Below are 24213 nucleotides of genomic sequence, written 5' to 3' on the forward strand. Positions count from 1 at the left end.
GGGGCCTTTTTACTTTTATTTATGGCTGTATGAGTTTTGTGGCACTGGCTGTGCAGCAGTCCCATCCCATTTCATTCATGGGAACATCCCACAAGTGTTGCAGCCATGCATCTGAACCCACGTGGAGCTCAGCCGTGCCTGGAAGCCAGGTCTGCCACCTTGCTGGTGCTCTGGCTGGGAAGGTGGTGGATCTCACTGGGTTGAGACAGAAGAAACCTCTTGCTATGCCCAGATGCAGAGCTTAAGCACCAAAAATGAGGAAGGGGTTTGGGGTACAAACAGCTGTTCAGTTTTGGTGGCTGAATCTATGGGGAGATGTCCAGGTCTGCCCAAGACTTGGCACATGAGCTCTGCGGCAGTTTTTTTCTTATGAACAAAGTTGTCTGCATGTCATATGCTGGCTGGTGGGACCTGACCTCCTCCTGAAGGAGTTATATCCTTGCACCCCTATGTCAGCACTTTGAATTTTTCCCACCTAGCTTAACCAGAGCAGTGGTCTGTATGACCATGCCTCACTCAGTTTAATCACCTGTTCCCTGGTGCAAAAGGAGCTGGGGGGAGGTTGGGTGGGTGGGGGTGTATGGAGGGTGTAGAGAAGCCTGTCTTGATCCTCCAGTACAGATCAGGGCCTTTGCAGTCTGAACTCCAAGAATTTCAGTCCTGTCTTCTCTTGGGATCAAATGGTGAGCCAGAAGGTCATCACTGAGCTCTCAGGCACTGAGTGAAAACAGCAGCACACCCTTCCCAAAAGCCACTGCACAGCACAACAGCTCCATCAAGGCAGTGAGGTCTGAGGCTTCTGCAAGGGCATAACTTTGGGCTGGGACGAAGTTCACCAGTCTCTTGGCTTGGCTTGGGGATGACAGCTCATAGGCAGAGGTCAGCCAAACTCCATGAATATCTGCCAGATGTTTCGGGCACCCCTCCAACTAGAAAGGTCATGTTTTAATGCGTAGGATGTTTGGCCAGGTCTTAAGTTGGGACAGGCCTCATTTATTTATGGAAAATGTCTAGAATTTGTACCTTTCTATGCAAAGCAGTTATCAGATGCCCTGGTGTGTCACAACCAGCGGGTCACACAACACTGGCATTTGCTCAATACCTGCAAGGCCCTCTTCAGCCCTTTGCAACATCAGAAAAATGTACAATAGCTGAGGGATTAGTGCCTCCTCTGGCAGTTACTCCCCTCGTTCGTTGCCTTCCCTGAGTGGTGAAATGCAGTTTCAGAGCTTGAGGTTCTGCGCAATCCAGCCCTGGACAGCTGTGACTTTGGTGTAGACACCAGGGAAGTATGGCCTGGCACAGCCATAGCCCCAGCTTGTGATTCCTGCTAGAAACCACTTCCCTGAGGGTTCTTTACATGCCAGGGGCCCGCCTGCATCACCCTGCAGAGAGAGGAAAAGGGTACAGTATCAAGCCAGAGGCAGCCCAGCTCCCCCAGCTTTGAGATGTTCTTTCTCTCTGGGACATGGGCATTTGCTGTCCTGCTCCCCGCTTCCCCAGGAGCCACACTCCAAGCTAGGGGACTGCTCAGTGATGTACCTGCATGAACAATGTGAGGTTGGGGTTCTGGAACGTGGAAGAGTGTGTTTGGAGGTACAACAGGATCATGGAATAGGCTCCAAGGTATCCCCGTGGTCCTTTGCTTGGCATTAGTCTGTGTGTTTCCCTGACCTGTCATGGGTTGGTGTATGCACAAGGTGTATGCAGGATGGGTGTGGATAAAGGCAACAGCCATGATGGATGGACAGCCAGCTGAGCTGGGGGAGGCAGGGCCCTCCTGAGGGAATATAGCCTGGGGACTTGGCACGAACTTGCTGTGTCCCAGCCGCGGTGTTTGCTGCTCTCACTCACTGAACAGCTGTCGACGGTGCCCTGTGGGAAACCAGCACACACCATCCTGCTGCTGATCTGGACAGGGTAGAACTTTTTGCAGGCCTGGTCTCCGATCATGTTCACTGCTGCCTTTTGCAGATGCTTTGACATGAGACCTGAGGAGACAAGAACTGATGTTAACCGGGCGCAGAGCACATGAGAAGCAGAACGTGTAGCAGTGGGGTCTCTGCAGCCTTGCTGGCCAGAGGGAGAGACCTGCTCTGGGAAAGTCAGTCAGGCCTGGTTCCTCCCCAGCAGAGCAAGCATAGAAAGGTCCCTTGAGTGTGTACTTTGTCCAGCAGCTCAGCTGACCGGATACAAATGGCACTGGGTCCTTGTGCTGCTGGAGCAGCTGCTGTGGGGATGGGGAGCATAGTGGCTGGCATGTAGAAAGCTTGGGAAGGCTCCAAGAGGGCAGAGGTGTGGCTAAATGGACGAGTACAGTGCATGGTGGCAGGGGAGGAGATGGTAGTGATACCAGGCCTTGCCCAGCTTGGTGTTCCCTGCAGGGTCCGACCTGGCCTGGGGAGGGCTTGGGACAGTGGTGTTTGGAACTGCAGGTGTTGAAGTGGGCAAGGTAGGTGACCATTGTGGCCATCATGGATGTGAGGGGGCCCTCTCAACCAGTACCTCCTTCCTTCGTGGAGCCCCAGCCTGTGATGAAGCATCTGGCCCCTTCATGGAAGATGTGAGAACTGTCTGGGAGACATATGGGCCTGATGGTGTTGCTGAACTTGACAGGTGTGCTCAGCTCTAGCAGTGCCACATCATAGTCCAGGCTGTAGATGTTGTAAAAAGGGTGCTTGTAGATACGGAATATTTTCTCCATTTTGCCATCGATGCCACTCAGGAAGGGTGTTCCTAGAAAGGCCACCCACATTTTGGGGTCACTGTAACTGCAGAAAGACAGCAAACCTGGCTGTTAGGAGCACGGCCTCACAAGGAGGGCCATTCCTCCTCTTGTGGGGCTGGGATGCACTATGGCCACACCTTGTGAGGGCAGGGCCCCTGTCTCCAGCACACTGGGCACACCCAGGTTTTGCTCCACTCATTCTTCTTCCCACTTACCTGTAGGGGCACACCTGTGATGGGGACCGTGTGCCTCTCACGGGGCACAGCATCCCAGCCGTGGTGCTGGACCATGAGGGAGGGCAAGGGCAGGTGGGCTGATGGGACTGGGGCCAAGAGTCAGCTGGCTTCATTAGCCCACCTCAGACTTACATGTCAAAGCAGTGGGCTGCAGAGAGCAGCCAGCGGTCAGCAATGAGGACAGCCCCGCACTTGTGCTCCTTCCGCCGAAGCCACAGACTGACTTGCCAGGGCCACTCCCCTCGAGCTGCACTGCTGCCACCCACGATCTTGCTGAAGGCCAGAGCAGTCGTTTGGCCACAGTCTGGGACAGAGGAAGAAGCACCGTGGGTTTAAATAAACGTAAGTGAAAAGGAGTGTCTGCCTGCCTTCCACAGCCCGTGCCGTGGGACAGCTTTTGGGGGGGGCATTCACAGGGCAGTGGGATGTGATGAATTCCATTCACCCAGCTGAAGCAAGGCTTGGCAGACAGGGTATGGTTTGTGAAATTGTTATCACAGATCACACCTTCCAGGGCTGTGGTATGTGAGGAGGGAACATTTGGATGGACTGGCTGAGCTACCACACAGGTAGCTGCAAGGAATGTGCAGACCAAGGAGCAGTCCCAGGGATGACAAGACATTTTCTGGGCTGCCACGTTGTGCAGAGTTGTCTTGCCACCTTTGTGCTACCAGACTGACTGGCCAGAAGGCTGGTGTGCTGCAAATGGTTTCTAATACTTGTAGCAGAGGAAAAGAGGCCACATCTTCTGGCACAAAATTTGGACCTTGCTCATCCAGCTTTATCTTGGTTTAGATTCTGGCAGAATAAGTAGGACCTGGACTACAGTGGGCTGGCCCAGGCCCCCAGTGTCCAGTGTGGGGCCCAGGACAGCCAGTGTGAATGTGGTGGGTTGCTCTGGGGAGTCTGGGCCGTGTAGACCACAGCTGGCAGCAGCCACGGGCTGCAGAGCAGGACTCACCACAGCTGCGCTCGTCGAAGCCGTTGCTGCAGTCCACAACACCATCACATTCAGGATTTTCTTTTCCAATACACACCTTGCTGGAACACTTGAAGGTGAAGCTGGTACAAGGCACCGCTGGAAGGGAATAACCCATGGCCTGCTCAGTACTCCCTGTGCTGGAGGCCTCCTACCAACATGTCAGTACCTCTGTCATCAGTGTTACCTGGGGCTTGGGTGGGCTTGGCAGGTTCAGTTGTTCTCAGAGCTTCAGAGTTTTCACTCATGTTTGTGCTCATCTTCGTTCCCAGGGTGGTTCTGGTGGCTGGACTTGCAGCTGTTGTGCTGGGCTGGGTGAGGATGGCTGTGCTGGAAGTTCTGGTGATGGCTGAACTGGAAGGGATGCCTGTGCCAGGACTGGGCAACTGTGAGATGGTGTCCAGGATCCAGTCTGTGAGTTTGGTAATTCTGGAGTACACGCCAGGTTTCATAGCCTGGGCACAGCCATATCCCCAGCTCACAATGCCAGCCAGGTAAAACACTCCTGGGGTCGCCTCACAGGCCAAGGGCCCCCCTGAATCTCCCTGCAGAAGAAGCAAGGCAATGGCTGCTCAGTACAGTCTCCCCCAGACAGGTCTACATGGAGCTGCCCCTCAGCCACACCAGGAGGATTTAGATACCCCCAACTCTTCTTTCTTCAGCCGTGGGTCTGTCTGCTGCCATGCAGTGTGTGTGCAAGGCACGAGTCAGACACTGAAGGTGGGGTCAGTGGCTCAGCCTGGCTGCACAGATACGAGTGACTTTTGTCCTGAAAGTTCTTAGCTCCTGTCAGCACCACTCCACAGCCACCACCAACTGCCCAGGTCTCACTGCCTCTCCTGGAGGAGACCTGCTTCATCCAGCATTCACCTGGCCAGACAGAGCAGTGGGATGTTGGTTTAAGTCATTCTCAACGTGGTGGAGCTTTATATACTTTTCAAAAGCTCCAGGGTAGCACGCTGGGTTTTTTGTGCTAAGGTGTACTGAATTGCACAGCTCAGTAAATATTTCACAGCAGCTCAGTAAATATTTCACAAAGATCTGCTGAAGGCAGAGTTAGCCCAGCTTTCTGAACAGTCCACAAAGTAGAAAAATCCCATACTCTTACCTGGCATGAGTCTACCATCCCCTCCAGGAAGCCAGCACAGATCATTCTGTCAGTGAGGGAGAAGTTGTAGAGGAAGTTGCAGGTGTTCTGGTCTATGATGGCCACAGAGGCTTTCTGCAGGATCTCGGGCTTGGTGGCTGCATGAAAAACATGGGATTAGTGAGTGCAGCAGAGGAAAGTGGGAGCTAATGAATTTCAGACTGACAACACAAATTTTGGGAAAACAGGCTCTAATCCCACATGAGAATTGAGTCCTATATGACCTATTTTCTCAGCAACCCTGAAGCTTCCTGGCTGGCCCCAGGGTGCAGTTCTGTGCTAAGGATCCTGCACCCAGCAGTGTCCCGTGGTCCTGACAGCCTGTGAGTTCCTGGTCATCTGGGCTTCTCTGGTAGCTCATGTGCCACTCTCAGGCCTTCTCCCTTCAGTGGGATCTTTGCTTTTTCCAATTGCTTGGAACATCTCTGTGACTGAGTGTGGCTGCTGTGGCTGACATACAGTCCTGCCAGAGCTGCAGCAGGCCCTGAGCCAGTGCCTGACTCTTGCTTGGCATGGTAGAGCTACTGAGAGGAGCCCAGCAGGTTTCTCCTGGTTCCCACCAAGCTGCTCTCTCAATTTTCGTGTTTGCTGGTGACTCCTAAATAACTGTGGTTTAAGGTAATGCTCTGTGTGCCTTTGTTCTTGCTTATTCTTGTGTTTCTGTCAGTTCCTGACTGTCCCCATTGCTGTCCCCTGTCCTGTATGCTCACAGGACTGTGGGTCACAGTGGCACAGGCTTTGCTGCTCAGGGTGTCACTGCCCCAGGGCAAATCAGCATCACTGCTTACCATTCCCTTCCTGGAGGTCTCCCCACCCAGAAATGAGGCATTTCTTGCCAACAGGAAACTCCTGCACAGCAAGTGGGAGGCACAGAGGCTGGATGTATTTGTTGAAGACAAGAGGTCTTGCCAGCTCCAGTACAGCCACATCAAAGTCCAGAATCATGGGGCTGAAGAGGGGGTGTGGGATCACTCTTGTTACATTGACTTTCACTGCATTCTCATCTGTTCCATTTAGTGATGTTGTTCCCATGTAGGCTTCGATCTCTTCTGGATTTGTCCTGCAAATACATAATTCTAAACATGCATGCTCACACACAGATGATTGCAGACAGTTTTACATGATCAGCACACAGCAGAGCAGCCCTACTAAGTCAGGCCCAAAGAACACTTTCCAGCAGTGGCAGCTGTTGGATATCTCCTGAAGAGCAAGTGAACATGTAGTAATAATCCTCTCCTTACCTTCAGAAATTTATGATTTCAGGAGTGTTCTGGTACACAGGTTGTGTCTCTGTATTCAGTAGGTCTTGATGGATTTGGGGGTTTTATTTGGATTTTTCTAAAGTTGTGTTTTATTCTTTTTTTTTTTTTCACCCTATGTGAATTTTAAATGTTCAGCTTAATGACATTTATTAAGAACTGCTTCCTTTCGATTGTTTTCCACCTGCTCTTGGTGGTCATTTGGTGTCTTAAAAAAAGAGTGAAATGGTGTTCCCTAATTGTACCCCTCATCATTGCACAGTCCCATCACACTTTCCCTTCCCACCAGTTGTTTTTTTCCCAGGTCTGGCCTGATCTATTGTGTCTTGCTGGTTATGATGCTGTTCCACACCCAGCTCATCCCTGAGCTGTGTGTTCACCTCCACACAATGTTACTCTGGCCCTGTGTGGAGGTTGGTGTGCTGTGGATTGCCACCAACATCCTGCTCATCTCCCTTGTTCTTCTAACTGTTACTGCATTCCTGTGCTCTTTAACCACCCCTGCCCACAGCACTGCTGCTCTCAGGGCAGTATCTGAATGTTTCTGATCTCTTATTTTGAATGGCAGCATTCAGGTGGAGATGGATGGAGAGAGCTGATGGAGACCCACCCTTGTCCACAGACAGACAGCACTGCTGGGTTTGCTGTGTGCCTCATTTCACACCTTACATTTCACTCACTGCTTTATTGCCCAGCTGTTTAATGCATAAGGTTGTCTTGAAATCCTCCTTAGTTAGTTCCCCACCCTTTCTGCCTTCAGGAATTTATTCTTGACAAACATTATCCTCTTGCTACTCATTTCTTTATCTGGGCTACTCATAAATCTCTGCTTAGGCTCTTGCAGAACAGAACTGTGCAGGACTGAACACACCATTTTCCCTTTACCAGCTGACCACGTGCCTCTATTTTGTGTATTACAGACAATTTTTAAGGTTAAATTTATTAAAGAAACTCTTGTGGCATCTGTCCTTTTCCACCCCTCTTCGATGTGTTGTCCTTGCTCCCTGCCCAAGCTGGGGTAACCCCTCTCTGCGTCATCCCAACCTCCCCACAAAACCCCTTTTACTGTGAATCTCCAGTTGTAGCAAAAATTAATGTCTTGTTTTGTGGCTTCAGTGCCATGCTGTGGTTTTGGCAGCACAGCTCTGTGGTGAGGGGCAGGGATGGGCTCTTACTCGTTGAAGCAGTGAGCTGCCGACAGCAGCCAGCGGTCCCCGATGATGGTGGCTCCACAGAAGTGCCTCGAGTCCTCTTTCAGGCTGACTTGCCAGGGGATCTCTCCTCTGGAAGCGTCTGTTCCTCCCACGATCTTGCTGGGTTTAGAGAACCCAGGTCGTCCTCCACACTCTGAACAAAGTCAAAGCATGACTTGTGAGTACTCCTAGCAGAAGACAAGCAAGGAGAGACTTTTGCTCTCTCTAAGCAGTGAGTCTGAGCAGGGACAGGTCAGGGCTGAGGTGTGAGGATCTACCCAAGCCCTGTCTGCTGATCATGGCAGGGCCTGATGGTGGCTGTTTTCACCTGGGCTTTCACACTAACTGCTGTTTTGCATCTTGCTCTTGGCAAATCCTCAATCCTGGGCCTTTCTCAGAGGCAGAGTAATCAGCAGCTCTGTGCCTCTTAGCCTTGCCATTACAGATAAAAACTTAATCCTAAATATAGAAAAATACCTTACATCTGCATCTCCCTGCAGAGCTACTGGGGGCTCCTGGAGCAGACAGGTCATCCTACAGACACCTGCCCTCCTTCCCTTCAGGGAGGAGATCCGTGTCTGCTGTGAAGGTGCAGCCACCAACTATGAGCTGTGGGGAGATCCACAGGTGGCAAACAAAAGTGAGTGGTCAACAGGTTAAATCCTGTCAGACACTGCTGTGCCTTAGTGCCCTGTCCTGGACCTGCTGGAGCAGACGAGTCACTCAGATGAGATTGCACAGTCAGTCATATAAGCAAAGGAACTGCATGGAACTGCACAGGTACTGAGTGACTTTGCCAGGCTGCTCTGGTCTGAGCTGGGACAACCACACAGTGTCACATGTGCCTTGGCCTTAGTCCTTAGGCAAGGGTTGTGGGGCCCACCCTACAGAAAGTCAGCTCAGCTCAGCAAAAGAAGGAACCTGGCATTTGGAGCTGTATCTGCCACTCTTCCTGCCAAGGTGCACCACCCATGGGTGCTCATACCTTGTGGTCTCCCTGCAGTCACTGGCCTGCTGGCAGCTGGGGCTGGTGAGGTGGTGGGGGTTCCTCTGATGGTGTTGAGCTCTTCAGCACTGACCACATTACTGTTGGTACTGGAGTGTATCAGAGGGACACTGTGGGCTGTGGAGCTGGGGAAGGCAGAAATAGCATCCAAGATCCAGTCTCTGAGTTTGGTAACACGTGTGTAAACCCCAGGCCTCCTGGCTTCAGCACATCCAATCCCCCAGCTCACGATTCCCGCCAGGAAAAACCTGCCAGATGGTTCTTGGCAAACCAAGGGCCCACCAGAGTCACCCTGCAAGAGAAGCCAGATGGTGAGCTCTCCCTAGGGATGCACTGAGCTCTCCCTGGCCACCTTCAGCTTCCCTCTGCCAGCTGGGGTCTCTCTGTCCCTCTGTATCTCAGCTCACTTCATATTTGCTCCAACCAGTGATGACTGGAGCATCTCCTGTGCTGACCTTTGGCTGCTCCTCCACGTGGGCACACTGGCCTTCTATTAAGTAGTAGCCTTGTGCCATTGATATGCCAGAAGAGCACAGGGACATCCTCTATAAAATAAAGGGTTTAGCATTTCTACTGCTTTAATCATTCATTAAATTGTTGCTCTTAAAGGTTAAGCCCAGCAGCCCGTACACAGACAGATGATGGGTGTTCATTGCCTGATGCACAGCCCAGGGTGACCATGCTAATCTTTGCATCAGGTTTTCTTGATTTGGCCCATGGTTCCCTGGTCAATTCTTTGTTATTGTTGGGCCCTGAAAGTATCACTGATGGACATGTGGTGTCTGTGAAGCTGGCAGTGCCTTCTGGGGGTGACACTGCTCTAGATCAATAATGAATAACCAGATGGGTCATGTTGCTCGTCCATCCTTGGATCTTCCATTGTTGGCCCCTTCTCTGGTGTTTGTGTCGTATTTGGTCCAGAAATATGAAGCACTACCACCAGAGCAGTGCAGTTTTGCTCAGCTGGTGGCTGCAGGTTTGAATAGCTCTGCCCAGCCACAGGGACAGCCCTGGAAATCAGAGTCCTCCTCCCACATCACAGTCTCCTCTCTCCACTGTGAAAGGCAGGACTTTCTCCAGGTGCCCACTTGCAGTTCCAGGCTAACTAAAGAAAACACTCTGTTGTTCACCAAAAACTGTTGTGTATATTTTAGTTTCCAGTGCTGCCCTTTGCCATCTGGATTTTGATCCAAGGACCTGCCTGGTACATTGGTAGGGCCAGCCCTGATTACAGCTCAGGGAGTAGAGAAAAATAGTTAATTACCCAAAAGATTAAACAGCAGTGCCATCCTCTAAGTGCTAGAGAACATCCTCATTTGTGTCTTCTGCAGTCCCTGAGCTTGGGTCCAAGGCACAGCCTCAAACCTCAGGGGGAAACCATGACCACAGTGTCAGATCTGCTTCTTGAAGTGTCCCTTGGTGCATACTGAGAGGAAAAGACTCATGTGGGGAGCTGTGCCAGCTTCCCTGAGCAAAGCTTACCTGGCAGGAGTCAACCTTCCCCTCCAGGTAGCCAGCACACATCATCCTGTCTGTGAGGACGTGGCTGTAGAGGCTGGAGCACAGGTTCTGGTCCAGCAGCTCCACTGTTGCTTTCTGTAGGAACTCGGGTTTCACCACTGAACGAGAAGGACACGACTGTGAGCTCAGCTCAGGGAGCCCCAGGTACAGCCATCCCAGCTGCTCTGAGTTCCCTTCCCTGGGGCCTCCTGCCCCACCACACCCCACCGTGTCTCCTCTGCTCCCTGCCCCGCTTTGCTTACAGAAATCCTCCTTGAGGTAGCCCCAGCCAGAGATGAGGCACTTCTTGCTGGTTGGGAAGTGATGGCCTGCGTCTGGCAGGCACACGGGCTGGATGTACTTGGTGAAGGTGACAGGTCTCTTGAGCTCCAGCACAGCCACATCATAGTCAGCTGTGTCAGCGTTGTAGGAGGGGTGTGGGATGATCTGTGCAATGTCCATTTTCACTGCGCTGCTGTCGGAGCCTCTGAGGGAGGTGGTCCCTGTGTAAGCTGCCCACATGGCTGGGTCCTGAAACCTGGAGGAGACATGGTAGGGACTGTGTGAGCCTGCAGCCACAGCACTGTCCTGCAAACCCCAGCTGCCTCCTGCCCATCCTGCCATCCATCCACTGTGGGAGTGATGGAAACTCCCCGTGAGGGAAACCAGGCGTGATGGGGCAGTGTGGTGCAGAGATGGCAGCTTTGGAAAGGAGATGGAGGGAGGGAGGTGGCGTGACAAGAACTTACTCAGTAAAGCAGTGAGCAGCAGACACCAGCCACTTCTCCGTGAGGATTGCAGCCCCACAGAAGTGCTCGTTGTTCTCTCGCAGGCTGACTTGCCATGGGAACTCCCCTCTGGACGCCTCTGAACCCCCAACTATCCTGCTGGCAGTCTGCATGGCAGGGCGGCTCCCACAGTCTGAAAGGGGTGAGAGAGCCAGTGCATCAGGATCCTGCCTCTGTGCCCCAGCACCACGGACCCAGGGGCAAGTGGGAGAAGCTGCTTCAGCTTCATGAGTGCTCCCAGCACATGCTCAAACAACAGGACAGTGCCTGGGATGTCACAGGGCAGGCCTGGAAAGAGCACTGCAAAGCACTGGCCCATCACAGCGTCCTCCCTGAAACTCTTCTAGAGTGAGAAATTCTGGGGAGAAGCATCTTGACTAGTTTGACAATCTCAGCCACTGCCTCATGATGTGCTCCCAGCAGCTCATGGGTGTTGTCCATCATGTGGCCCATGTGGCTCTCGTCCATCATGCCAGGCCACCAGGAAGGTGTCCCTTATCACAGTTGGTGGTGGGACCAAGGTGTTTCTCAGGGCCCAGCTCCCCTCATCCTCACACAGGCATTTTCTATTGGCTTGAAAAGTCATCCTGTGTCCTTGACTCTCCTCAGTTCCTGGAAGCCAGTGGTGTCACACCTGTCACAGTCTGCAGCACTGCACTGTGGCCTGTCCCCCACTGTCCAGGAGACCTGCTGTGAGAGACTCACCACAGCCCCTTCCCTCAGAGCCATCAGCACACCCTGTCTGCCTGTCACAGTTCTTTCCACAAGCACTGGGTGTTGCAGCAAGTGACTGTGTCTCCAGGGCAGCTCCCTGGGGACAGCGAGGCTTGAGCCATTCCTGCCTTCTGCAGCCCACCCAGCAACTCTGCCCTGGCTTCCCCAGGGGCAGCCACCACGGGGCAGTGTCCTTGTCACTCTGCTCCCTGGCAGGGCCAGAGCAAAGCAGAGCTGCAGCTCTTGTTGAGCTTGCAGGGCCCTGGGCCACCAGGTTATGAACAAGATTTCTGCATCCAGGCCACTGGTGAGGAGGAGGAGGAGGCTGCAGAGTGCAGGTGCTCTTCCTGCTGCCTGGCTCTTACCTGATTTCAGTCCAGATCTGTGGGGAGAAACCTTGCTGGGACCTGTGACAAAGTAGAAGGAATTGGAATCAAAAAGGGCAGCCCAGGAGCTCTGGGGACTGTGCTGTTCCCAGACTGGGGCTGCTGCAGGCTTTGCTGCATCGTCTTCTCCTGCCTTTCCCTGCCCCATGGCCAGTGTGAGCTCCTGGCCTGGGTCCCTGCTGGGGAACCCTGCTCAGCCATGGGACAGGGCAGGAGCAGCCACCTACAGCTCTGTGGGCTTTGGGTGATTCCAGGTACAGGGATAAATTCCCAAAAGCAGTGACCTGCCTCCTAGGAGCAGACTCCAGGTCTGAACCTATGCAGGACTGTTGCCTAAAGCCAAGGGGAGTCTGTGCATCCTCCATCTGGGCTGCACAAGGCTCCTGAAGATCCAGGGATCCTGCCCATCGTGGCAGAAGGAGCTGCAGAGGAGCCCACACCTTCATGTTTCCCAGGCACATGTTTTTTTAAACCTGCTGGACCTGAAGTCCTACAGTCACATGCAACTCCACAGTCGCTGAAGGGAAGGAGAATTTTTTGTCAGGTGGTTTCAGAGAGTAATTCAAATATGAGAAATATCTACCTAAGCTGTAATTGTTGCTACAACTCCGAGGGCTGCCTAAGGACTGCTGTGCACTTGCAGGTACAGACAGCTCAGCAATTAGCCTCCCAGAGCTCGATCCCCTGTCCCTTAGACTGATTCTAGGTGCTGCAAGAAAAGCCAAAGAAAGTGCAATTTATACTTTAGACTCTGTTGTTGCTGTGAGCCCCTCAAGCTGCTCTTGCAGGGCAGAGCAGCAGGACAGCATTAGTGCTGGACAGGTATTTGGGTACCCCACAAATGTTTGTTGAGCAGCAGGCAAGGTCTAGGCTGGTCTCTGCTGCTGTACAGTGAAGCTGGGAGCCAGGCAGAGCATTTCACTGTTTTGCTGGGTGCCTGGCAGCACCCCCATGTCCAGCATTGCTGCTGGGCATGAAGCCTTGACTGCACATCCAGAACTGAAGCCCTGCAACAGTTTGGCTCTCTGAGACACAGATGGTGGCTTTGCTGTGTGACCTTGGGTGGCAGCAGCCCCAGCACTGGGCCCCCTGCTCTGCCTGGCAGTGGTGGGAGGGCTGTACCTGTGAGAGAAGCTGAGGAGATGGTCCCGTAGGCAGCCAGGGCCAGACCCTGCCTGCGCAGGGCAGCTGCCAGCCCGTGCCTCAGAGCTTCCTCCTCCAAGGCAGAGCTCAGGGGCTGGGAGTCCTGGGGGGCGAAGAAGAGGCGGAAATGGACGATCACACTCGAGTTTCCATTCCTGCTGGGAGACAGGGAATTAATGGGGACATTAATTCTCCACAATCAGCACAGGCTCCTGTGCTCGCTGCCTACGGGGAACTGAAGGGAAACAAAACTGACTCTTCATAATGTGATTCTTAATAATTTAAGGTTTTTCTGGAGATGTTCTCTGGGTTGAAATGGTCATTTGTGTTTTTTTTCCTTTGGCCCAAAGCTGTGCTTGAACAAGCCATTTCCCTCTGCCTTTCTCACTGTGCTTCCAAATGAAAGAATCCAGAACACTGCTGCAATCCCAGAAGAAAATCCAGCCTTGATCAAAAACCAGTTTCTCTTTGTGCTAGTTTTGAACAACAGCACAGGTGTGAGCTCACCTTCTTGGTAAGGCCTGTCAGAATGCCCTGAAACATGAGCTGCAGAGTCTGCAGGGACAGCTGCCTACACTCACCTATAGCCCAGGATAGTGCAACCGGTGCAGCTCCAGTCCAGCTGGGAGTCCTGCAGACTGGACAGAAACTGCAAAGCAAAGAGTGATGGTCATACACTTACTGCATAGAAGACCCCAGGGAGTGGGACTAGACTATGCCTGGGAGCTGGAGCTGTTGAAGGATCTTCTCTTGCCTCTGCAAACAGCAGAAGCAGCCATGTCCAGCTCATGTCTAACCCTTTTCCCACCCTGGCTCAGGGCATGAGGCAGTACATCCCCTTTTTATGCCTTCCTACATCTTTTGCAAGGAGCAGGTGTGAGCACACACCTCCCACACCACAAATGCCTCTCAGGGCCCTGACAGAGCCTCTCAAAGTGTGGCTCAGTCCCACAGTTGTACCCTGCTGATGTTTAAGAAGTCCTAGTTTCCCTCCTGCCCTTGGCATCCAGATTCTGCTGAATGAGGACACTCAAGCTGGGCCCTGGTGAGCCACCACAGTATTTCCCAAGTATTTTCTTGGAAAGCCCAGATCAACTCACCAGCCTCTCAAGAGCAGGTGTCAGCACCCTGTAGTACTCTGAGTTCTCCATCTTTAAGCTGCTGTTGAACATGATTCCTTGCAGCTCCACTGTGTGCTCAAAGCTGGTCTCTCCTGGGGGATGGCAGGCTGCCAGAGAGGGACAGTGTCTGTCAGAGGCAGCTTTCCTCACTGCTCTGGAACGTGGATCTCATCATGTCCTTTAAGCCCCCTGGTTTTGGCAGCGTGACTGTCTCTGACCACCCCGGCTGCCTCGGGGGTGCCCCGTGACCACTCTGGGATACCCTGCACACCTGCAGGAATAGCATTTGGCACTGAACTAGTCTGAACTTGAAAATGGTGGATTTTTGTCAAGCCTGAAACAGAAGTTCATGAACAGATGGGTACAGCCTGGCAGTCCCAGATTGGCCCTGTCCTTGCAGAAACAGGCTGGTGAAAGGTTTGCTGGGTACTGAAGCCAGCTCAGAAAGCGGGACTGTCCAGGTGGGATCTGTCAGTCATGTCACACTAGGGTCCTTTCTGGGGTGCTGGCCTCAGGTGGCATCTGCCATGGGACACCAGGAGCAGCAGGAGGGAGGTGGGAGAGGCAAGGAGATGGTGGTTGTGCTCTGGAGTGGGACAGTAAAACAGGCAATGGTCAGTGGCTGCAAGAGGCTGTGATAGGGGATGGCAGGGGTGGTGAGGTACAGTGACAGGAAATTTGGGAGTCACAGAGAGAGATTAGAGGATAGAATCATTGAATCATGGCATCATTTAGGTTGGAAAAGGCCTCTGAGATCATTGAGTCCAATCATTCCACCAGCACTGCCAAGCCCACCACTAAACCATGTCCCCAAGTGCCACATCTACACCTTTTAAATCCCCACGGGGATGGTGACTCCACCCTGGGCAACCTGTGCCAGGGCTGGATAACCCTTTCAGTGAAGGAGTTTTCCCTAATATCCAATCTGGTGCAACTTGAGATCATCTCCTCTGGTCCTGTCCCTTGTTTCCTGGGAGCAGAGCCCAACCCTATCTGGCTGCACATTCCTGTCAGGGAGTTGTGGAGAGTGAGCAGGTTCCCCCTGAGCCCTCTTTTCTCCAGGCTGAGCCCCCTCAGCTCCTCCTCATCAGATTTGTGCTCCAGACCCTTCCCCAGCTCTGTTCCCTTCCCTGGACATGCTCCAGCCCCTCAATGTCTTTCTTGTCATGAGGGACCAAAAACTGACCCCAGGATTTGAGGTGTGGCCTCAGCAGTGCCCAGCACAGGGGGACAGTCACTGCCCTGGTCCTGCTGGCCACACTGTGGCTGGTACGAGCCGGATGCCAGTGGCATTCTTGGCCACCTGGGCACACCTGGCTCATGTTCAGTCAGTGTCAACCAGCACCTCCAGGCCCTTCTCCACCAGGCAGTTTTCTGGCAGGATCTGGCACTTTGCCTTGTTGACCCTCATACCACTGGCCTTGGCCCATCAATCCACCCTGCCCAGTTGCCTCTCTGGAGCCTCCAGCAAATCAACACTCCCATCCAGCTTGGTGTCATCTGTGAACTGACTGAGGGTGCCCTTGATCTCCTTGTCAGGATAATTGATAAAGACATTAAACAGTGCTGACCCCAGAGTGGCTCTGGGGAACACCACTGGTCACCAGCCCCCAGCTGGATGTAACTCCATTCACCACCAGCCAGACAGTTTTTACCCACTGAAGAGTGCACCTGAGCAAGCCACAAGCAGCCAGTTTCTCCAGGAGAATGTGGTGGGAAACAGTGCAGAAGGCTTTACTGAAGTTGGGGTACACTACATTCACAGCCTTTCCCTCATCTACTAGGTGGGTCACCTTGTCATAGAAAGAGATCAGGTTGGTCAAGCAGGACAGGAATAGAGCATATGTGTCATGAGACAGTGAAGATGAAGTGCTCCAAAGTCACATGTTGAGAACATGAGTTGACTACAGCCCTTGTTTGTGTGTGCAGGAACTTGACCACATTTTGTTCTTCAGCGGGAGGATTTTGAGGATTTTTGCCAGGAGCAGTGCAGACCACTTCTCTTCTGGAGCTGATAAACTGAAAAAATGTACCCAGCTGCACACTCACCCAGCAGGATCCCCAGGCAGAGAGCTGTGGCACTGCCCACCACGGCAGCAGCAGCAGCAACCTTCCAACAGCAGCCCCTCAGTCTCCTTCCCTGAGTGCCTTGTCCTGGCACTTGTCCTGGCTTTATCTGGTCCATGCTCTTTAAGCAGCTCTACAGATGGGCTCTGTGATTAAAAAGAAGAGAGGAAAAGGATAAGACTGAGATGAAACGTGTCGTGCTGGCCATTGGTTACTCCAGGAGCTTCAAACATCACCCCGAGAAGTGAAAGGATGGATACACACTGCACTCAGGCTGCACTCCTGATGCCCAGATGGGATATGGTGCTCCAAATGAGATCTCAAAAATGCCAAAAATAGAACAGTTATCTTGCTTTTTTTTTTTTTTTTTTTGGTCTGCAGCCTTGCTGGTACAAGCCAGCCCACAGTTGGCCTTTATTTGGCCAACATCAACAATTGGGTATCAGTAGGAATGAAGTAGCCTGGGATATCCATTGTGATTCCAGCAGTCATTCAGACAGGCTGGTTTTTGCAACAAGCCTGGTGAGACAAGGAGAGGCACCGACTTCCTGTGGCCCTAAAATGTATTAAATAACTGGATTAATATTTCTCCCTCATAGGCAGGAAGAAGACACGTAACCCTTCCCTTCAGACTGGGCAGGGTAAAGGCTGTCTCAGACAATTTGTTTTGTCAGACTGGAAATCCACAGAAGTCTGACCTTGGCCAAAGGTCCAGAGTTACTCAGCTTCAGAGTGAGTTCTTTGAGGACTCAATCTCTAGCAGCTGGGAAACTTCAGATTTACAGGTGACACCAGAAGGGTCTTGGCAAGGCACAATCTTCTCTCAAACTTACCCTGCCTTGATCCTGAGAGCACCAAGAGCATAAAACCCACTCAGCTCTTCCATCCTCAGTTGCAAAGTGTGTCCTGCCAAGGGACATCTCCCCTGGTCACCTCCTACCCACTCAGAAGGTGCTGTGAGAGGTTGGGCTGCCACAGCAGCAATTCACTGCTGCTGTAAGTCAGGCTGTGACTTCGGGGAAGCTGCAGAGGAACAGCCTTTTCTAATGTAAATGCAGCCAGCAATGAAAGGAAGAGGGGAAGAAAGGCACCCAGGACACGGAGCAGGAGCTCCCTGTTTCAGAGGAGCTTTTCAGTGTTTTCCAAGAGGCGTCAGCAGCTCTTTAAACTGAAGCTTCTTAGATAAGAGATTTTAAAAGGTCACTTCTTTGTGAGGCAACAAACAGAGGGAAAGGGGAGAGGAAGGGAGAGTCTGTCCAAGATCCCTCTTTTTTTTTCTAGCAGACCTCCAAATATTCTTTTTCAGCTGTCACTGAGCCTGGCACAGATAGGCACTGTGGCCCCTGGTTCCTCTAACAATATCTCCATTTGACAATTCAGCTCTGGCTGAGAGGAGACAGGTAGGGAACATTTTTCTAGTGGTTCTTGTGACCTGAATACATACAGATGAGGGATCCCTCCTCCACTCTTTTCAGTGGGTTTTAGAGCCACTGTCTCTCTTGTAGTGTGCTGAATGTGGGACCTCAGAAATCTAGTCCAGGTCTGCTGACCATCAATGGACCTCAAAGGTAGGACAACTGCATCTGAGAAAAAAATTAACACCACAGACAAAATTGTCTCTGGCTGGGTGTTTTTTTAACAATACAATCTTGGCTGCATATAAAAGTCATATTACACTAACAGGTACTTGTAACCCTAGAAAGAAGTTTATATTAGTGATTGCAGAGGCATTTTAACTGGAAAAAATAAGAGTATTTAGAGAGCCTTTTACTTCACAAAACAATCAAAACCTGTCTTTGCTCTCCCTTTTAGCATAAGGAAAGTTTACTTTCTTTTGTTGTGAGTGGTGTGAGTTAAAAAAAAATAAAAGGACATGTAAATGTAAAGCCCATTTTGCAAGAGCAAAGTAGAGATTGTAATTTTTTCACTGAAAATAATAAGGACTAATCTGTAAATACATAATGGAGATCTGCAGCAAGGAGCTATACACAGTGAAAAACATTATGGCATAAAATCAGAGAAGCAAAAAGTAAATTTTTTGGTGGGGCAGAAATTAGGGAAGTATTAACAGTCAGAGGAGCACGAGTTTCCAGTAGGAATGTTGAGAAGAAAAACGATTTTTCTGTCAGCTCATAAATTGAGTGATTATAAAACACGATGCCCCTGAGAGCAGGGGGTGGGGAACTCTGACCTAAGGGAGTCCTCTCTGTCCTGTCTCAGAGAGGTGTCTTTCACTGCTCGGTTTTAGCAGGGGAGGCACATCTGATGTGCTGCAGAGAGTCAGCAAGAGCTGTTCTGTGACTGTCACCATCTCTGGCTGCCCCCGAGGATCTGCTGCAGTGCTGGGAGGTGGCAGCCCCGGGTTTTGTTTTCTCTGTAGGAGTCTGGACTTTGCTCTAGGGCAGCCTTGAATCATCCCATAGGATTTCCTTGGAAGACATATTTTTATTTCTCAGCTGGTTCAGGTAGGTAAATTACAAAATATTAAGTAATACTGTAAAAATATTCATTTATCCAATTAGCCAAACTGTCACTGACACCCAACTCTTCTCGTCAAAGGGGACAAGCAGCACGTGTGTGTGTGTGAGCACACACGAGTGTGTGAGAGCCCACATGAGTGTTTGAGAACATGCATGTGCAGTGTGTTGAGGGCACATCATGTGCAGGAGTGACAAGGGGACAAGGCAGGGCCACCCAAGGAGGGACACCCCCCTTGCCTGTCCATGCTGGGCACAGATCCAGCCTCACCCTGGGAGGTGTCTCTGTTTCACTCAGGTGATCCCAGGCCATGCACACCTGTAGGACTGGCCCAGAGCACAGTTCATCTGTTCAGCATAAATTGTGCTGGCTCCTGTTGTCAGGCAGGAACTGCCTTCTTGCAAAATGCACCAGCTCCCGGGGCTGCAGCACCACAGGGATATCCCAGCACCGTGCTTGTGACTGCCCAGCAAAAGGGGCTGGTTTTCTTCATTTACCTTCCCATTCCCCAGCCTCTTCCCTTCCACTGCTTGGTACTTCTCGTCCTTCACCTCACTGTGTCTTCCCCTTCATGTCTTCACCTCCTGAGTCTCTTCCTTCTGCCTTCCCAGCCCTCTCCAGCCCCCAGTCTCTCTCCCTTGAGAGGGAGACTCCTTGCACTGCAGTGCCCCAGGCTCCCTCCAGCTTCTCCCATTCCCAGTCTGTCAGCCCCTATCAGCAGCCCTTGACCACAGGGACACGAGCTGAGCCCCCTCTCTGAACTGTTGGCCAGAGGAAAGACAGACAGGAAAGAAACAGTGGTGACCGTGTCTTCAAAAGTCAACTTTTATCTGCATTTACAGATAACGAATACAAGGAGACTCCAGTGTCCCCTGATGGTGAGTTTGGGCTGCTCTGGGGTCTTTGTGCTTCGTTTCTGTATTCCAGATGATTTTTTTGGGATGATTTTCTCCCAAACTGTGATTATAGAGGGCAGCAAATATGCTGCAACCATTTGAGTAACCAAGTGTTAATAAAAGCATTTGGTTTATCCCATGGTGGGGCAGTGTGGCTCTCAGCACAGCAACACTGTGTCTGCTGAGCCTCCAGGCACAGGGGTTGTAGAACTGTGTCATGGCCTAAAGGTCACGCCTGTAAGTCCTCACCCAGACAGAGCCTTTGCAAAATGTGGCACAGATATGAAAAATATGTGACTTGCTGGAGGCAGAACACAAGCCCAGCAGCAGATCTACCTGCAGCCTCAGCAAGTAATGAGCCTGTGGCCAAAGGCAAGTGAAGGACTACTGATTTTATCAGCAAGATAAGACTTGTGGCACTTCAGAGGAGGAACACAGTAGAAGCAGACTATTTCCCCAGGAGGTAGCCCAAAATGAGTCAGCAGACTCCAGCCTGCCTCATTTGGTGGGTTCACCATTCAAAATCTCAGGCGCCAGAAAACAAACCACGTCTGTGTCACCAAACCATGAGCTTGAGCAGGAGGGAGGAGATGGTCATTTGCTGTAAGTGAAAGCAGAAGCATGACCAGGGGAGGTGAGAGAGGTGGGTGTGCAAACAGGTCTGCTGGCAGAGCGTGGTGGTGGGAACAGCCAATCCCAGTTAAAATGGGGTCAAAACCTTGTGATTTTTTCCTTACAGTTGGGAGTTTACTTGTACAGAAATGGGGGTCACTTGTGGCACCAGCTACTGAGAGAAGGTAGGACACTTTCCCAGGGGAGTGGATTTAAAACCAGTGGTACCTGTTGGGTTTAGGGCAAGGACATGTCAGCCTGGAGAGGCCAAGAACCATGGGCCAGTTCCCCCTTATGGCTCAGGGGTCCCTCAGAGCCACTCTGGGAGTGGGGCTGCAGAGAAGGGAGTGTTGGAATTCATTCCAACACTGTTGTTTCCTGGTGAGCCCATATGTCTTCCCTTAAACCTTCTGATGAGGTGATGCTGTGCCATAAAAAGAAAGCTGAACAGATACAGGACAGAGCTCTCAGCATCAAACCACCCCCATGACCAGCAGACACAGGTTTGGCTAACGTGGCCTTTTTGTTTCGTGTGCCATGAATGTCACTGGCCACCATACTGGTTCCTTGGGCCACCCAACACTGCATGTCTTTAATCCTTTTGCTTTAACCCATCTCCAGTTTCTGTAATGGACACGTAGAACTGTGCACGGCCCCATCTCTGCAGGTTAACATTTAGAGGGGGTTGTGCTGCATTTGAAAGACTGCACCCTACTTTCAAGCAGAAAGAAACACTGTCAGTCACCTAAGAGGCTGCAGACTCTGAGGACAGCTCTTATTATTGAGGTGAGTGAAGAGCCCCCAGACCACGTGTGGCCTGCAAGCCAGCAAATCTGAAAGTCCCTGCTCACCTGCTGCCCTCTCCTTCCTTGGAGGTGCCTCTGGTTCAGCTGTAGTCCTGCTCTCAGCAAGCCCAGTGACACTGTGCTGGCCTTGTTTATTGTCCCTCTTGGTCTGCAAATGTCTCTCAATTTACAAGTAAGAAGATCCTCTTCCTGCCTGCCAGCTCAGCAGCCTCAGCTGGGGCATGACAGACAGGCTGGGCTCCCTGGTGCTGGTATTATCACTGGTAACAAAGGCTCTAACATCACTTCCACCTTGGAGACACTCAGCCCTGAGCTCTCCCTTTGGTAACAGAGTACTGAGTGGATTTGTACCTGCAATTACTTCTTAAACTTTTAGCCATGGATTACACAATAAAATAAAGGCAACTCTCCTGCCCCCTCACTGTGCTGGATTGAAAACTCAGTACAGATAGTAAATACTGAATACACATGGGGAGTATCCAGTAAGTCAGGAAGCCTATGTCTGCCTGGTTACTTTTCACAAGAGGAGCACTATATAATTTGATACTTTTCAGCTCATGAACGGCCAGGAAAAACTCACATGCTTAACTCATGGCACCTCCTTTAGGGATGTCCACTTGCCTCCCCTGGACACTTTGCACTGGCCCAGTGCAAAGGCTGTGGAAGGAATCTTGGTCCCGATGGAGTCAGTGGACAATACTGGGACCAGGGGTTCTTCAAGGAAGAGGGGCTAAACTCAATGTCTTCATTTGCAGACAGGCACATTTTATTCTTTCTTACAGCTGACATACATTAAAAGCAATGCGTACATTACATTTTTTACCCAGCTTCAGCTGTTCTTACAGGTTGACAGGTAGGTATCAGTGTTCGTGGGCACAAAACCCCCACGCTACCCTGAAACCAGTCATCTGCAATGCATGTTCCCTCAAAGGGAGAGATCACAGAGAGAAACCAGCCAGTGATGAAAGATATCAGTCAGGCAGTGAACTCACAGCACCCGAGTCAATGGGATTTTTGTCATTAACCTCAGAGGCTGCAGAATGAAACTCTGCATGTATCAATACACAATAGTGTCACTGCTGAACTCCAGTGCTGGGGCTGTGTGACCATGCACAGCTTCGGCCCAGCCCCTCCTGTCTGAGACCACCCCCAGGCAGAGGCCACAGGGTGTTGCCCACGGGGCCAGCCCAAATCCTGCACTGGCCTGTGCTGCCTTGCTTGGCACCTCACCCACAGGGACCCCCTGAGCAGGGTATGGGGGCTGTGCTGGGCTCCCTGCAGACCAGCCCCACTTGGCAGACGAGTGGGTGCAAAGCAGGGCGACTCTCAAGCCCTTTCCTTCAACCGTGGGAACAAAGCACCATCCAGCTGCAGGAACGTTTATTTGAGCTCAAATGATGGTGCTGTTCCCAGCCCATGGAGGTTGCTATAAGAGTTGTCCCATTCCAAGGTCAAAGCTTCTCGCTGCCACAGTGATAATGTTGCTTATTTCAGCATTTAGGTCTGCATTACTGCCAAAGCTTTTTGTTTCCCATAAGCTACCCTGACCTTTCTTTCTAGAGTATTTCGTAATTTGCTATAGCTTTTAGATAATATAGTCCATTCTCTGCCTTTGTTTTCCAAAGGGTTAAAGAAAATAAGATGTTTCCCCTTAACCAGTACTTTCAGACAAGAGGGTCTAGAGGTCACTCTCCACTAAGGTTCATCCATTAGGTCCCACATGTGTTTGCTGATTAACAGACAGAAGATGAAATGTCCTGCAGAAATACACAGCTGGCAGAAGGGTTCAGCTTCCACAGACATTCAGTGGGGAGCCCATTTCTGTGGCCAGTGGGTTCCTTTGGTCCCAGGAGCAGAAAAAAATCCCCTCCACTCATTTGTGCAAAGTGGTCCCAACCTCCCCTGAATCATGTTAGTGTTACACGGAATTGAAAACCACTAAAAAGCACTTCAGCATCACATAATAAAAACTACTGAGCCATAAGCAAAGTAGGCTTATGTGCTGAGGAAGCACAGAAGTTGTTTCCCTCTCTTACTTTCCATAAGAGGTGAGCTTAGCTGCTTTCCCCACAGGCAGTTAATTCACAAACAAGATGTTTGCTCAGAACCAGCAGAGCAAGAGGGATTTCCCCGAGCACGGGGGGGAAATCCAGCAGGGAGAAGCGGTTTCAAACTCCCGCTTGTCTGGAAATCTGCGGGCGCAGGCAGCAAACTGCTTGACCCTGACGGAGAAACGAGGAGGAGGAGGAGGAGGAGGAGAAGAAGAACAAGAAGGAAGAGGAGGAGGAGGAGGAGGATGAGGGCTGTCCGAGCCCCATCGCCGGGCGGGAGGGATCGCGGCGGTCGCGGAGAAGCACCCACGGGTGGGTTCGGCTGTCGGGGAAGGCTCAGGTTTTCCTGTTCCCATCCGAGCCAAGAGAGCCCGGCACCTTGGAGAAAATGAAAAGAGCCCCTAATAAGGAGCAGGGACTCACCCGCTTTGCTTTTCCCGTTGCCGCCAGGTGCTTTCCCCGGCAGGTTCTCCCCGCGCTCACCCGCCCGGGGCGCGGAGGGGGCGGTGGGAGGCACGGGGGGAGTTCGCGGCGGGGCTTAAAGGCACAGGCTGAGAGGCAGGGACGGTTCACCCTGAAGAGCTGGTTTGTTGCTTCGCTGAACTTTGGGTTTAAGCGCTTCCCCCCGCCCCCCGCTCTCCCTGCCCGCGCCGGGAACTGGAGCAGCGATGCCCCAGCTCCTGCCTCTCCCTCCCCAGCCACGGGACCTTCCCGCAGTTCGCTGGGCAGCTCCCATCCCCTCCGGCAGCACCTTTCACCTGCAGGACAGAAGGGGGAATCGCTGCCTGGAGTGGGGTGGTTCGTGCCGGCAGCACCGAGTTCCCCCCGTCCTCCCTTCACCAGAACTTGTCACCCCCTCCCGCTCTGAAGCCGGTGGGGTGATCAGTCAACCAGCACGGGCCGTGCACACAGGAACAGTGAAGGGAGCACTGTTACAAAAAACTACGAATTTCCTCAGTCAGACATCCACAGCCCTTGCAGTTCATACCCTGTTTATCATCGTAGCAATCTCTGTGTAAGAAGAACGGCCTGACTCCTGCCCAGGAACAGGCAGGGATTATCCTACATCACACACACCCACAGCGGAGGCCAAAACTGGACGT

General features: G+C 51.9%; 1 protein-coding gene across 1 annotated transcript; it reads right to left on the reverse strand.

The window, feature by feature from the left end:
* Positions 1-18: 18 nt before the first annotated feature.
* TMPRSS9 (transmembrane serine protease 9) lies at positions 19-23656 on the reverse strand. The gene is made up of 19 exons (XM_032712224.1): positions 23534-23656; positions 16250-16400; positions 14180-14307; positions 13661-13728; positions 13059-13234; positions 11916-11957; positions 10798-10969; positions 10312-10586; positions 10031-10167; positions 8528-8840; positions 7525-7696; positions 5879-6150; positions 5052-5188; positions 4131-4488; positions 3926-4042; positions 3097-3268; positions 2506-2771; positions 1855-1991; positions 19-1385 (listed from the first exon to the last, which is right to left on the reverse strand). Exons 2-19 carry the CDS (start codon positions 16383-16385, stop codon positions 1224-1226), a joined length of 3240 nt encoding a protein of 1079 aa, XP_032568115.1. The 5' UTR covers positions 16386-16400; positions 23534-23656; the 3' UTR covers positions 19-1223.
* Positions 23657-24213: the final 557 nt, after the last annotated feature.

Source organism: Chiroxiphia lanceolata, chromosome 27 (assembly GCF_009829145.1).
Source record: "Chiroxiphia lanceolata isolate bChiLan1 chromosome 27, bChiLan1.pri, whole genome shotgun sequence".
NCBI lineage: Eukaryota > Metazoa > Chordata > Aves > Passeriformes > Pipridae > Chiroxiphia > Chiroxiphia lanceolata.